Source organism: Chenopodium album, chromosome 16 (assembly GCF_948465745.1).
Source record: "Chenopodium album chromosome 16, dcCheAlbu1.1, whole genome shotgun sequence".
NCBI classification, from domain to species: domain Eukaryota; kingdom Viridiplantae; phylum Streptophyta; class Magnoliopsida; order Caryophyllales; family Amaranthaceae; genus Chenopodium; species Chenopodium album.
The window spans coordinates 5157296-5172504 of record NC_137849.1 but is presented as its reverse complement, the minus strand read 5'-3'; the positions used below and the strand labels follow the sequence as shown (position 1 = coordinate 5172504).

Sequence of the window (15209 nt, the reverse complement as noted above, 5' to 3'; positions counted from 1 at the left end):
TTTGGTTTTAAAAATTCCCATGCTGATTACTCTCTATTTAGCTATGTACAGGGCAGTGTTTCTTTGCACGTTCTTGTATATGTCGATGACTTGATTATTGCAGGCTCCTCTCATGGTGCTATTGTTCGATTCAAAGCCTATTTGAGCAAATGCTTTTATATGAAGGATTTGGGTTTGCTTAAGTATTTCTTAGGCATTGAGGTTGCTCGGAGTCCCGAGGGCATCTTTCTTTCCCAACGAAAGTATGCTCTAGATATTTTGACTGAGGCAGGTATGTTGGGTTGTAAACCCATTGATACTCCGATGGAGCAGAATCATCGTCTTGCACATGCTTCCGGTGAGCCGTTTGCTCATCCGGAACAGTATCGTCGTTTGGTTGGTCGTTTGGTCTATTTGTCGGTCACTAGACCGGAGTTGAGTTATTCAGTTCATGTTTTGGCACAGTTTTTGAGTGTTCCACAGGTTTCTCATTGGGATGCAGCCATTCGTGTTCTGCGCTATCTTAAGGGTAGTCCGGGACAAGGTATTTTGTTGCGACCTACGACGGATTTACAATTGACGGCGTTTTGTGATAGTGATTGGGCGGCATGCCCCTTGAGCCGGCGTTCCTTGTCAGGTTATTTTGTTTTCCTTGGCCGTTCCCCTGTTTCTTGGAAGACTAAGAAACAGCCTACTGTAGCCACATCCTCTTCTGAAGCTGAATACAGGTCTATGGCTCTTTCTTCCCGTGAGTTAAAATGGTTGAAAATGTTGTTGTTTGTTCTTGGAGTTAAGCATTCAAAGCCTATGCAGTTATTTTGTGATAATCAGTCGGCTTTGCATATCGCAAAGAATCCGGTGTTTCATGAACGTACGAAACATATAGAGGTAGACTGTCATTTTGTTCGTGATGAGTTGTTAAACGGTAATATTTCTACCTCATATGTTTCGACGGGTAATCAGTTGGCAGACATTCTTACCAAGGCTCTTGGACGACAACAGTTTGGTTTTCTTTTACGCAAGTTGGGCATTCGTGATTTACATGCTCCAACTTGAGGGGGAGTATTAGAGTTTGGTTGTTATATTTATGTTAATATTGTATATTTGGTTAGTTTATCTTGTTAGGAGTTTTAGGCAAGTTATGTATTGTGTATATATATGTTATTATTATCAATACAAAAGGGTAAGCCGTTTTCTCCACAATATTCTTGAGTTTAACACATGAAGTAGCTAGGTTACAATCCAAGTCGCTGATTTCTTTGCAGTAGCTGACATGGCAATATCGGCAACAATCTTTAAAACATTCAGCATTGGCAGTTGAACTAATTGTAGATGAAAGCTGCAATAGTCTGCAAAAGAGTAAGAACAAAAAGTATGAATGCAGCAATCACTGACATAATTGCCCGATTTTTGCAAATGTTGGTGAAAAGATTTACAACATCATCATCACTTCCTAGACGATTACTCAAAATTTTGTTTTTAACCAACACTTGAACGTCTTCCACGGTGTCAATCAATTGATCAAGGAAGAGAATATAAAAAATGAAGTGAGAATATGTTCGGTAATAATGGCATTGTTCAAAATAAACCAAGTTCCGCAGGATAATTTCTGTGGAATCTTCTATAACTAATTTTGAAATAGTAAGTTTCCCGTTAGCAAATGTAACATTAAATGGATTGTCAGTTTCACCTGCCACAAATGTGACTCCTGCGTCTTTTAGTTGCTTGGCAGTGTAATAAAGATTATGAGAATCCTATTATATAATGATGCTGGTGAAGCCTATTATATAATGATGACGGGCAGATCAAAGACACCACTTGGTGTATGTATGAATCTGAATCAGCTATTGGATTTGTATTATTTGTGCTCAAAGAAAATTTACAACATATCCATTGGAGATCCACCAAATGTTGAATGCTTGTTTCATCTGTGATTTTTTTATCATCAATTATACTCTTCATAGCCTTTCTTCCAGGGATATCACTATTATTGCATATAAATGTAAGAGTAGCATTAATAAGAGTATTAGTTCTGTACTTTCCACCAAATGCTAAATCATAGAATCCCTTGAGAACAAAATATGGAATTTGATTCTCCAACCGAAATAAATCATCTCGCGCATAAGACAGTTGTGCGCTTAAATTATTCCCAGCTAAAGGTATATCAATTGATTTCGCAAACATAGCGCTCAAGAATAAGTAGACCAGGAATGCAGCATCAAGCACTATCATTTCAACAAACTCCTTGTCATCAGAGAAATTAAATTCTTGCTGATAACATTTGCGGATTTCCTCTTCCTTATCCCTTACATAATCAATGAAAGGTTTCAAGCTTTGACGAGCATTATTCTTGGGATGTTGAAGGAAGCAATTCAAGTAAATCCATTTAACCTTTTGCATGGTTTCCAGTTTTGGATCTTTATAGAATACGGGACCAATTGACATCAATAAAGGCTGATAAAAATATTCAATAAAGGCTGATAAAAATATTCATGCCCCTTCAACATATATTCAGGAACTTTATAAATGCACCAATTCTCGTTAAAAGAAACATTCAAGGTGTTCAGCTTGTTATGCATTGAAGTTAGCACCCCATTATTTTCATCTTGCTCTGTTATTTCATTTTGTTGAGCGTTGTTTTCCATCTGTACTGTATGTATTAATCGTATAGTGTAAGTATATGCCTGATTCTTTCAAATAATTTTCTCAATATGTCTATAAGGCAATAAATATATAGAATGTAATCAATATATATGGAGTATATCGACTTTTCAAATTCTCAATATACGAAGTATAGCAGCAATGATAGCATATGCTTTACCTTATACGTTTCATCAAATTCAATAAACCATCAAATTTAATTTTAATTTTATGTTTGAGGGTTGATGTAAGAAAAAATTGGTGGGACCAAGACAATATATAGGCAAAAGCTAACGAAAGTCCCGGGGACGTTGGATAATTAGATTTATATATATCCCCTTCCCTTAAAAAAATAATTTTTTTTTAATCTTAATTATCATCATTCATAAGATGAGAAAATATATTATATATATATAACTCTCAATATATAAAACACATAACGTATTTGTTTATTTTTGTGGTTGATTTCAGGTTGATTTTTTGGGGTGTTTCTGGTGGTGGTTGGTGGTACTGAGTGGTTTCACTAGTAGAAAAAACAAATTGGCAAGCGGTTCAAACCCCCCAATGGCAAGCGGTTTTGAACCGCTCCCTAATGGGGGGCTTGCCAATGGCCATTCAAATGGCAAGCGGTTCAGAACCGCTTGCCTTTTGATGAGAATGGCAAGCGGTTTAGCGCCAAAACCGCTTGCCATTACACTTGACATACTCTTATGTCAATTGTAATGGCAAGCGGTTTTGGCGCCAAACCGCTTGCCATTCTCTTCAAATGGGAAGCGGTTCTGAACCTAAACCGCTTGCCATTCCTTTTTTTTTCCAAAATTATAATTAATTTGTAATAATATAATTAATGACCTGTTTTAATATAAATAGTCATGTCTTAATTATAATAGGGACCTGTCACAATGATATTAATATTATTAATAATAATACAATAATAACATGAAATAAAAATTACATATATATATCATATCAAAAGTAACATCATTGTAATATTGAATTAACAATAATATGTAAGTACACCAAAATGTGTAAAGATATATAACACCATCAATAGCTACGTACTAATCATAATTAATATTAATATAAAAAAAAACATATACTAACTAAAATAATGTTCATCATACTAATAACTAAACTCAAGCTCACTAATTAATTTGGTGTGTGTGCACCCACTCCGACAATACTAATAGATGCCATCAAATGTCACGAAATAAGCCCAAATGTCGCGAATTTCATCGATTTCTTTGCTTGTTAACGGGCCTTCCCTTTGAATCGCGCAAACCTTTAGGAAAAAAAAAACAAACATTATATATATAACACTTGACTATTATAAAAAAAATTCAAATAATTAGCTAGCTAGGACTAATTGATGCCATTTACAAATCACATCAAAAGAGCATTATGCCATTTACAAATCACATCAAAAGAGCATTAAGCATTTTACCCATTGATGCCCCACATAACTCCTATATGACTTGTACTTTTCCCATTTTCTACATTTCATATCATATGCACTAATTCTCATTCAAAACAAGTCAATATTACCTAATCTTAGGTGTCTAAGGCTTGAAATCACATCAAAAGAACATTTTACTAAGTTTTAGGACGCATTTTATACAAATGCCCCAAATAAGGCCCATATGACTTCTACTTTGCCCATTTTCTACATTTTTTATCAAATGAACTAATTCTTTATCATAACATGTCAATATTACCTAGTATTTGGTGTCTAAGACTTGAAATCATATCAAAAGAACATTTTACTAAGTTTTAGGACGCATTTTATACAAGATGCCCCAAATAAGGCCTATATGACTTCTAATTTGCCCATTTTCTACATTTTTTATCAAATGCACTAATTATTTTTCATAACATGTCAATATTACCTATTACTTGGTGTCTAAGACTTGAAATCACATCAAAAAAACATTTTACTAAGTTTTAAGGCCAATTTTATCCAAGGATGCCCCAAATAAGGCCTATTGGACTTCTACTTTGCCCATTTTCTACTATTCTAGTCAAATGCACTAATTCTTTCTCATAGCATATCAATATTACCTAATCTTAGGTGTCTCAGGTTTGAAATCACATCAAAAGAACATTTTACTAAGTTTTAGGACGCATTCTATACAAGATGCCCCAAAAAAGACCTATATGACTTCCACTTTGCCCATTTTCTACATTTTGTATCAAATGCACTAATTCTTTCTCATAACATGTCAATATTACCTAGTATTAGGTGTCTAAGGCTTGAAACCATATCAAAAGAACATTTTACTAAGTTTTAGGACACATTTTATACAAGATGCCCCAAATAAGGCCTATATGACTTCTACTTTGCTTATTTTCTACATTATTTATCAAATGCACTAATTATTTATCATAACATGTCAATATTACCTAGTACTTGGTGTCTAAGACTTGAAATCACATAAAAAAAAGCATTTTACTAAGTTTTAGGGCCTATTTTATCCAAGGATGCCCCAAATAAGGCCTATTGGACTTCTACTTTGCCCATTTTCTACTATTCTAGTCAAATGCACTAATTCTTTCTCATAACATGTCAATATTACCTAGTCTTAGGTGTATCAGGTTTGAAATCACATCAAAAGAACATTTTACTAAGTTTTAGGACGCATTTTATACAAGATGCCCCAAATAAGGCCTATATGACTTCTACTTTGCCCATTTTCTACATTATTTATCAAATGCACTAATTCTTTATCATAACATGTCAATATTACCTAGTTTTTGGTGTCTAAGACTTGAAATCACATCAAAAGAACATTTTACTAAGTTTTAGGACACATTTTATACATGGATGGCCCAAATAAGGCCTATATGACTTCCACTTTGCCCATTTTCTACATTTTGTATCAAATGCACTAATTCTTTCTCATAACATGTCAATATTACCTAGTATTAGGTGTCTAAGGCTTGAAACCATATCAAAAGAACATTTTACTAAGTTTTAGGACACATTTTATACAAGATGCCCCAAATAAGGCCTATATGACTTCTACTTTGCCTATTTTCTACATTATTTATCAAATGCACTAATTCTTTATCATAACATGTCAATATTACCTAGTTTTTGGTGTCTAAGACTTGAAATCACATCAAAAGAACATTTTACTATGTTTTAGGACACATTTTATACATGGATGGCCCAAATAAGGCCTATATGACTTCCACTTTGCCCATTTTCTACATTTTGTATCAAATTCACTAATTCTTTCTCATAACATATCACTATTACCTAGTCTTAGGTGTTTAAGGCTTGGAATCACATTAAAATGCATTTTACTAAGTTTTAGGACGGATTTTATCCAAAATGGCCCAAATAAGGCCTAGTTAACTACTACTTTGCCCAATTTCTACATTTCTTATCAAATGGACTATTTCTTTCTCATAACATGTCACTATTACATAATCTTAGGTGTATAAGGTTCGAAATCACATCAAAATAACAATTTACTAAGTTTTAGGACGCAATTTACCAAAAATGGCCTAAATATGACATGTATGACTTCATTACCAAATTCCCTATCAATTACTCAACAAGTTCAAAAAATTTTACCACAATGGCCAAATTCACTTTCAATTACGCACCAAGTTCATAAAATACTACCACATTCCCCGGGCTGCTACCAAGGCTGCTGCCATATGGCTGCTGCAGCTGCCTGGGCTGCTGCTGCCGTGGCTGCTGCTGCTGCTTGGTCTGCTGCCATGGCTGCAGCAGCTGCCTGGGCACCTGCCTGTGCTGCTGCTGGGCTGCCTGGGCAATTATTGATAGGGAAAAAAAAAAACCCATACCTCCGCAACGTGTTGAGCTTCCGTGCAACAATTGACTATGGCAAACATAAACCTCATCACGTATAGGGCACAATCAACTCCGTTGTCTTGTTGCGCACACTTACATGACACAAAGGTAATCTAGTCATGCATAGCCATAATCGAAGCCAAGTTTATTAAACAAAGCACTGTTCAAAGCATTACCTTTGCATATTTCCACGTTGGACCCGCAACAGAACGGCAATTTAGCTTCTTCATAACACTTTAGGAAAATAAGTTCAAAGTAAGAAACATAACTACTCAATAACTTAGGTGAGGATATTTAACAACAGGAATCAATATTTACCCATTCAGTAGGTTCTGCACTAGCAACTTACGTGGTGGCCAAGTACTAGCCGAATCAAAGTAGTAGATTGTGTTATTAGAAACACATACCACCATAAGGCTCCAATGAGCACTGCATATATATTTTCACCAAATAATAATCCATCAGTGTTAGACGTCAACATATATACTTAAAATCGAAGAAGAGACATACATTCACTACCTAAGTGAGATCAAACGTCCAAGAACAGTCCCAACCGGGGACTATTCAAGACTTTCTCCTAATGAGAAAGACTCGAACGGGTATCTAGGCAAATGATGATGCAAGCATTCAATAATTTGCATTTATATGACATTCAACTAACAATACACAAGTTCATTCATTCATATATTGCTAATTAAATTACCTAAAATCAAACTAAGGTTAACAATCCATTCATTCATTCATAGCAATCCATTCAAACATTATAATTTACTAACCAAATTTAACAAACTAACATGTTAACTAATAACTATTTTCTTCAAAAAATTAACTTTAAAGCTACTCATATTCAAACAACATATATATATATATAACATTTAAACAATTAAAGTAACAATTAACATTATGGAATAAACAAACAATTAATAAAACAATTAAGATAAATGTGTTCACCAATTAAATTTGAAACCCTAACTTTAAAGTTTGGAATAAACAAACAATTAATACATATTTAAGTAAAGTTTAGCAAGAGCTCACCCTAATTTGAGAGTGTGAAAGAGAAGGATTGATATTGTGGGGTGAGAGTTAGACTTGTGGTGGCTTTGAAAGAAGTAGTAGCTTCAATTAGGGCAGGGAGAGAGAGAGGTGTGGTGGTGGGGCAAAAAATCAGAACACACACCACCAGCCACCCATGAATTGGCAGCCGCACCCCCACGAAAACAGCAGCATGCAGCCACGAACACCACCAGCGACCTTGAGCAACACCTCCCCACGAACGCTGCAAATTTTCGCACAGGAGCAGCTACAAACAAACCCACGAAAATTAAAAAAAAAAAAAGAGAGAAAAGGGAGTGAAAGGAGTTGTGGTGGTGGCGGCGGCGGTGGTGGTGGAGTATGCTTGAGAGTGGAGTTGGAAGCAAGGAGTGAGAAAGAGAGGGGAAGTGAATTAGAGAGTACTGTTCGAATTTTTGGGGAAAAATTCGACTAAGTGCCGCTGACTGCTGAGTTTCAATTCCCGCAATTTTTTTTTTTTTGAATTGGCAAGCGGTTCAACCCCGAACCGCTTGCCAATACATGTAATGGGAAGCGGTTCACGCCAAAACCGCTTGCCATTCTAAAAAAGAGTTTTTTTTTTTTAAAAAATAGGGTCTTTTGAAGCGGATTTGAAAAACCGCTTGCCAATTGGGGCTTCCCATTTAGTTTTTTCTACTAGTGTTTACGGCAGTGGTGGTTAGTGGATTAAGGTTGCGAATGGTGGTGTTAGGTGAGGGGTTGTGGTTGTGATTAGTTAGGGATGTGGGCAGTAGGGGGTATGAGTAGGTTAAAACCGTCAGTATTTCGTTTATCGATACCTTTTCCATTGGTAATTTGATTTTGTTTTTTTGTTTGATTGTTGGTGGAAATAGTACGATAGGTTTGTAAGTGCAACTGGTATCTTCATGCAAAAAAAAAAATTAAAAAGTACTCCCTACGTTTTTAAATACTTGCTCGATCTATTTTTTCATGTGCGAAATTTTAGAAAAAAATGGAGAAAGTAATAAAATATGAAGGTAGTGGGGTAGGTGAAAGCATAAAAAAATTAAAAAGCAAAAATAATTGAGAGAATTGGAGGAGAAAAAAAAAATGAAATTAGTAAAATATTTTGTTTGGTCTACTAGTTGAGAGAAATGAATTAAATATTAAAAATGGCCTGAAATAGAAAGTATTTAAAAACGAAAAGAGTATTTTCTTGTCAGATTTGTAGTTTTAATTTTTTTTTGAGCCACAAAGAGCGGGGGTGAGAATCGATCCCAAAATCTCTAGATACCTGGAGGAAAGCTCTAACTACTTATAAGCTATCCTTTACTCTTAGATTTATTTGATAAACTAGTTTTATTAAAGGAAAAATACACTTTAATAATCCCAACTATGGACGATTTACCTACAATAATCCCAACTAACGTTTATTCTACAATAATCCTAACTATTAGACAAGTTTTCCATCAGCAGTCCAAAAAACCGGTTACCTGCTGAAAAGGTAAACTTTTTTTTTAAATGCCACATGTCAACACATGATTGGCTTAATTTTAAAAAAAAAGAAATCGATCCCCAGATTCAACCAACCCAGCCAACCGCCGCCAACCGCTGACGTTCCTAGCCACCCACAGCTTATCGACACCGGCCAACCACCTCCCTAACCTACCGAAAATGGCTGGCTGGCTCTCCTTTTCCTCGAAACACACACCCCCGATCGACCCCAACCCCCTAAACCACTCTCCTCCCTTCCCTCCGCTTCGCCGAAAAATCGATTCAAACAAAAATAAACACAAAACACCGCCCATTCCTCCGCCACCAAAAACGACGACCCTTCTCCGTTTCCCCACTCTCAAATTCGTCCGTTTCGATGGTGAGAGAAGGGAGGAGGGTCAGTTATAGCGGCGAATTCAAGTAGGGGGCAGGTTTCGAGGGTTGTTGTAGCTTAGGTTGGTGGTTTTCGGGGTTGGCGTGAGCTAGGTTGGTGTTTTCGGTGGTCGGAGGTGGGTTAGATGAGTGGTAGAAGGTTTCACGGGCAAGGGTTTCGGGGGTGCTGTGGTGCGATTTGGGTGGTTTGGCCGGTTTCGGGGGTGCGGCTGGTCGTGGGAGATGTTTCCGGCTTGGGTGGCTAGAGAAGGTGGTATTTAGGGTTGGGCGGCAGGAGGTGGAGGTGGTGGTTGGGCGGCAAGAGGTGGACGTGGTGGTTAGGGTTGGTTGCCAGATTTTTTTTGGTTTTTTTTTAAAAATTTTTTTTGGAACCACTCACACGCTAACACGTGTCAAACAACCTACAATAATAGGTTGATGACCGGCTTGGGACTGCTGGAGGAAAACTGACCCAATAGTTGGGATTATTGTAGAATAAACGTTAGTTGGGATTATTGTAGGTAAATCGCCCACAGTTGGGATTATTAAAGTGTATTTTTCCTTTATAAAAAATTAATTTATGTATGAGTTTCCGAAATAATCAGTGTTGATTAAACTATGGGAACTGTTCTAGTGTGAGCTTATTGTTTTGTCCAAATTTCAAGCCTTCATGTCTACCTAGCTTCTCCCATCTAAAACAAAGATATGGCACTAAGTGAGGCTATCTTTAATACAACACTCTCACTCATCGGCTTGCCCATGACCGTTAAATTGTGACTCGAAATCTAGTAGGGATGACTTTTAACGCTTATATCTCTCAAACTACAACTGATTTTGAGGTGATTCAAGTTAGAGGTGATAGTTTGGTTCAAGAGCTTTCCAGCGATAGGTCATATGCCCAATTCCGATAAGAACCGAGAAAGTTATGACCGTTTTACAAAAACCTGACGAATCTGGAAATTTGCAACGAGGCTGCGAGCTATAGCTCTACGCGAGTGAGCTATAGCTCGGCCCTATGAGGACATGCGGCAGGCATGAGCTAGCTGCAGAGCTATAGCTCGGTAGTTAGGTTATTCTAGGATAATTTAAGGAATATTTCCTAAAATTATATATTTTCTATGACGGCTATTTGAGTATACTTGGGGGAACAATCTTAGGGTTTTATTAGGGTTTCCTTGTGTTATAAAAGGACCCTTTAGTTGATCAATTAGATCATACCTTATTGAGCCATTAGATTTAAGACTCCTTGTATTATTCTCTCGTTCTTTCTCCATTATAGTGAAGAAGCTCTCGAATCCCCCACCCGTGGATGTAGGTCTATTTTGATCGAACCACGTAAATCCTTGTGTTGTTTGTTTATCTTCTTTATTGTTTTTCTCGTTCTTAATTTCATTGACTTGTTCCGCATTAATCAAACATAATTACACCCTAATTTCCTAACAAGTGGTATCAGAGCCAAGGTTTTAAGGTCTTAAGGTTTAGGTGTTTATAGGTTAGTTTGATTAGATTATGCCAATGAAATTTGATATTGAGAAATTTGATAGGCAAGTGAATTTTTGGCCTATGGCAATTGAAGATGAAATCCATCTTGGTTCAAAGTGGCTATCACAAGGCTCTTGAAGGTGTATCCAAAAAGCCTTCGGGCATGACGGTGGATACGTGGGAGGAGATCGATTTGAAGGCTCTTTCGGCAATTCAATTACGTCTCTCTGATGATGTTTTGAGAGAGGTTGCCAAGGAGACGACTTCTGCGGGTTTGTGGTTGAAGTTGGAGTCACTTTATATGACAAAGAGCGTTACCAACCGTCTACTATTCAAATCTAGACTTCATGATCTTCGTCTAGAAGAAGGTAAACCGCTTAAGTCTTATTTAGATGAATTCTTCTCTATTATTATGGATTTGCAAAACATTGATGTTGAGATCGATGATGAGGATATGGCTATAAGGTTGTTGTGTTCTTTACCGCCTACGTATAAGCATTTTCTAGATACTCTATTGTATGGTAGAGATGATTTGAGTTTGGAGGATGTTAAGGATGCCTTAACCCAGAGAGATTTAATTGACAATAAGTTGGTTAATAAATCTAATAATCCTACTCAAAACAATGCTTTAGTTGCTCATGGTGGTAATAAGAATTTTGGTAAAGGAAAAGTTTGTAACTATTGTCATGTGAAGGGTCATATCAAAGCCGAGTGTTGGAAATTTAAGAAGAAGAATGTGGAGAAGTCCAATGAGGACAAATCCGCAAATATTGCCAATACCGACGATGATGATGATTATACACTTTAGGGTTACGAGCTTTGGGTCGGGGTTGCGGTTTCTACGATCTCTTCATGATAAGTTTCCCTTTAAGATCTCTTGGAAAAACGAGAAACCGTGTGGATTTTTGGTATGGAGTCTATGATAGATTGTTCTAGATTTTCGTTTGTGATTAAGTAGCAAACTTGGTTATGCATTAGATTTTGTTCTAGTTATGCTATTTCTTATCTCAATTTTGGTACTTTTGTGATTTACTAAGTACAATTGCAATTTAGAAATTCTTGATGTAATTTTTATTTTTCTAGAATTGCTTAAGTTTTTGATTTTTTTGAGATGAAGAAGTGTTTGAAGAGAGTTTGGTCAATTTTGATAAGCATGCTTGGCGTCGGGACATTATACTCTCAATCTAGGCCATGTGATGGTTTTGTGTACAGAATTTTGTGTTCGGAGACGCACCGGTTCATAAGTTATGGATGATGTCCGTTTGGTGATAGCCTAATGTGAGTAGGCTTATGGATTTTTGTTTAAGGTGGAGGTTTTATGTTTTATTATGAGCATTACTTCTTGGTTCTTGGTTCAAGGTGGAGTTACCTTGTTTTTGGTCGATTTCAAGTCAAGGTGGAGATTGTTAAATTGTGACTCGAAATCTAGTAGGGCTGACTTTGAACGCTTATATCTCTCAAACTACAACTGATTTTGAGGTGATTCAAGTTGGAGGTGATAGCTTGGTTCAAGAGCTTTCCAATGATAGGTCATATGCCCAATTTCGATAAGAAACAAGAAAGTTATGACCGTTTTACAAAAACATGACGAAGTTGGAAATTTGCAACGAGGCTGCGAGCTATAGCTCTATGCGAGTGAGCTATAGCTCGGCCCTATGAAGACTTGAGGCAGGCATGAGCTAGCTGCCGAGCTATAGCTCGGTAGTTAGGTTATTCTAGGATAATTTATGGAATATTTCCTAAAATTATATCTTTTCTATGACGGCTATTTGAGTATACTTGGGGAACAATCTTAGGGTTTTATTAGGGTTTCCTTGTGTTATAAAAGGACCCTTTAGTTTATCAATTAGACCATACCTTATTGAGCCATTAGATTTAAGACTCCTTGTATTATTCTCTCGTTCATTCTCCATTATAGTGAAGAAGCTCTCGAATCCCCCACCCGTGGATGTAGGTCTATTTTGACCGAACCACGTAAATCCTTGTGTTGCTTGTTTATCTTCTTTATTGTTTTTCTTGTTCTTAAATTCATTGACTTGTTCCGCATTAATCAAACATAATTACACCCTAATTTCCTAACAATGACTCCATGAGGAGAACTTTATGAAAAAAATGGAATTTTGTCTTTCGACTCATGAGTATTTACAAAAATATCCATGAGGAAATCCTCAAATGGCCACAACAATAGCAAAAATTTATTGCTATAGTAGCGTGCATGGGCCATGTAACCAAATTAGCAAAAAAAAAAAAAAATCGCATCTATACTTCATATTAAAGAATAATGTGATAAAAGTAAAATTAAGGTAAGTTAGGAAAAAACACAAAAAAAAACCCGGACGCTATATTCTACCCTAGTCTTCTATCTCGCCTCTCTCATAAACTCTAGCCTTCATTTTTTAATTTTGAAGGGGCTTCCATCGGATATCACCGGTAGAAAGCCCCAATCTTTATTTTCTTTTGATTTAAGTTTTTTGTTTCTTAGGTTACAATAATGTTTCCTTCGAAAGACAAGGTTTTTTCGATCTCCTTTAAAAGACAAGGTTTTTCGGACTCCTTTAAAGACAAGGTTTTATTTGTGTTTAATTTGGTCTCCGGTTGTACGGGGCTAAGATTGATTATAGCTCGGATTTGGGTTACGGAATCAGCACAAGAATATACTTCCTCCCAAAATTGCGAAGCGACGACAAATCCACTCAACAAGTGTATGAGACAACGAATCGAGAATGTGCCGAATTGTTATATTCATGTATTTGGATTCTTAGCCCTTCCCTAATTAATTCTTGTTTGATTTTGTTAAGTTCGTTTTCATTATTGTCAATTGTAGATGCCGTATGACTTTAATTAATGAAATTAAGTGTCCTTTGGGACTTCTTTAATAAAAAAAAAAGAATAATGTGATAATAGTAATGTTTAGGAATAGAGAGAGTGGTGTGAGGTTTTTTTTAGCCCATGAATGTGTGAGAAGTTGTAAAAAAAAATACCCATGATATAAAGTGGAAAAGAGGAGTGAGAAAGTGGGTAGAGAATTTTTTTTTTTTTTTTTTGTTTTTTTGCCGATAAGTGAGAATGGTTGTAGCAGGACGACAATCAAAGGCAGTATTGTTGGCATATAATGATAAGACTTACCCTAATATAGGTCCCGGGCTCTTATGTACGATAGAACAATTACTAGAATCCCTTATAATCCTCTATTAACATTTTTCACATAAATAGTTAAATATGTAAAATTACATTTATAATACGAAGTATATAATTTAATAACTCAATATCAACCAATCAATTTTTGTAGGTAGAACAGTATTTCCTTGTACACACATGAAAAATCTTAACATTATGCATTTATGAAGCTTGTCATAAAGTATAAAAATGTATAAGAAACAAGTAGATATGTACCTCAAATTGCAAGAGTTCGTTGTTGCAACGAGGCGAAAGGTAGACGACTAAACAGAGAGGTTGAAACTTGAAATTCAAGAGTACTCGAGTTTTGAAAGCAAAGCAAATATAGGCTTTGAATAACTATTATCCTCCCTATCACATTTATGAAGTGCGAAGTATATTGCAAGTTACACTTACAAATATATACGGATTGCGGAGTATATATATAGTAAGTCCTAGGTAGTACCGTAGTAGGTACTAGTACAATGTATCACCTACCCCCATTATCAACCAGACAGCCAATGTTGACTAGAATCTTTAATATTTAAGTCAGCTAATTAAAGTAGCTTTTTTTTAAAAAAAAAAAATTTATTTTTATTTTTTTGAAGAAACAGCTTAAAAGTAGCTTTAGATGCTTAAAAAAGTAAAACCTAAAAAGATAAGGTGTTTAAGTCTCTCTAGAATTGTAGATTTATTATTTAGCTATGCAATATTCAAAACTACAATTAGCCTTTATTTAATCCTTTAGTCTTATAAAGTATTTAATTCTCTTTTGTTCAACAAATGTGGGACATTTACATGTGGTAATACTTGAGAGGTCCATTATTCAACAGAAACCACATTGTAACTGTTAGAGGACCAACTTAACCAAAAACTTAAGCTTATGATTGAAGCTCAGGAATATGTTTTATACTCTATCGCTCCCCCTCACATGAAAAGCCCTTTGGGCTTGAAATGTGGATGCAACCAAGCCCTCCCATACCTGACGCGAATTAATTCCACTTTGAAAGAGGGGTGGATGAGATTCAAACCTTATGTCACGGTAGCTCTGATACCATGTTAGAGGACCAACTCAACAAATAAGCTTAAACTTTTGTCAGTAATAAGTTTTATACTCTATCAGTAACCTTTGCCAATCCTCCAATGGAGGTAATTTTATGTGAGGACTTTAAGACTACATGAAATAGTAAATAATAAATGCAGCATCGAGCAGTATCATTTCAATGAAATCATCACTAGGAAGACTTATTTT

General features: G+C 35.9%; 1 protein-coding gene and 1 long non-coding RNA gene across 2 annotated transcripts; both read right to left on the bottom strand.

Annotated features, from left to right (window-relative positions):
* Nucleotides 1–1722: 1722 nt before the first annotated feature.
* LOC145583791 (uncharacterized) lies at nt 1723–2379 on the bottom strand. Its single transcript, XM_081640765.1, has one exon. The coding sequence runs from the start codon at nt 2377–2379 to the stop codon at nt 1723–1725; it is 657 nt and encodes a 218-aa protein (XP_081496891.1).
* A 1256-nt stretch (nt 2380–3635) lies between these two features.
* Nucleotides 3636–6846, bottom strand: LOC145584752 (uncharacterized). The gene is made up of 4 exons (XR_014100407.1): nt 6761–6846; nt 6619–6676; nt 6436–6534; nt 3636–3901 (listed from the first exon to the last, which is right to left on the bottom strand). It is a non-coding gene; the product is annotated as an uncharacterized LOC145584752 (long non-coding RNA).
* Nucleotides 6847–15209: the final 8363 nt, after the last annotated feature.

Excerpts from the sequence above, each read along its gene's own strand:
- LOC145583791 (XM_081640765.1), bottom strand. The coding sequence starts at position 2,379 with ATGCAAAAGGTTAAATGGATTTACTTGAATTGCTTCCTTCAACATCCC.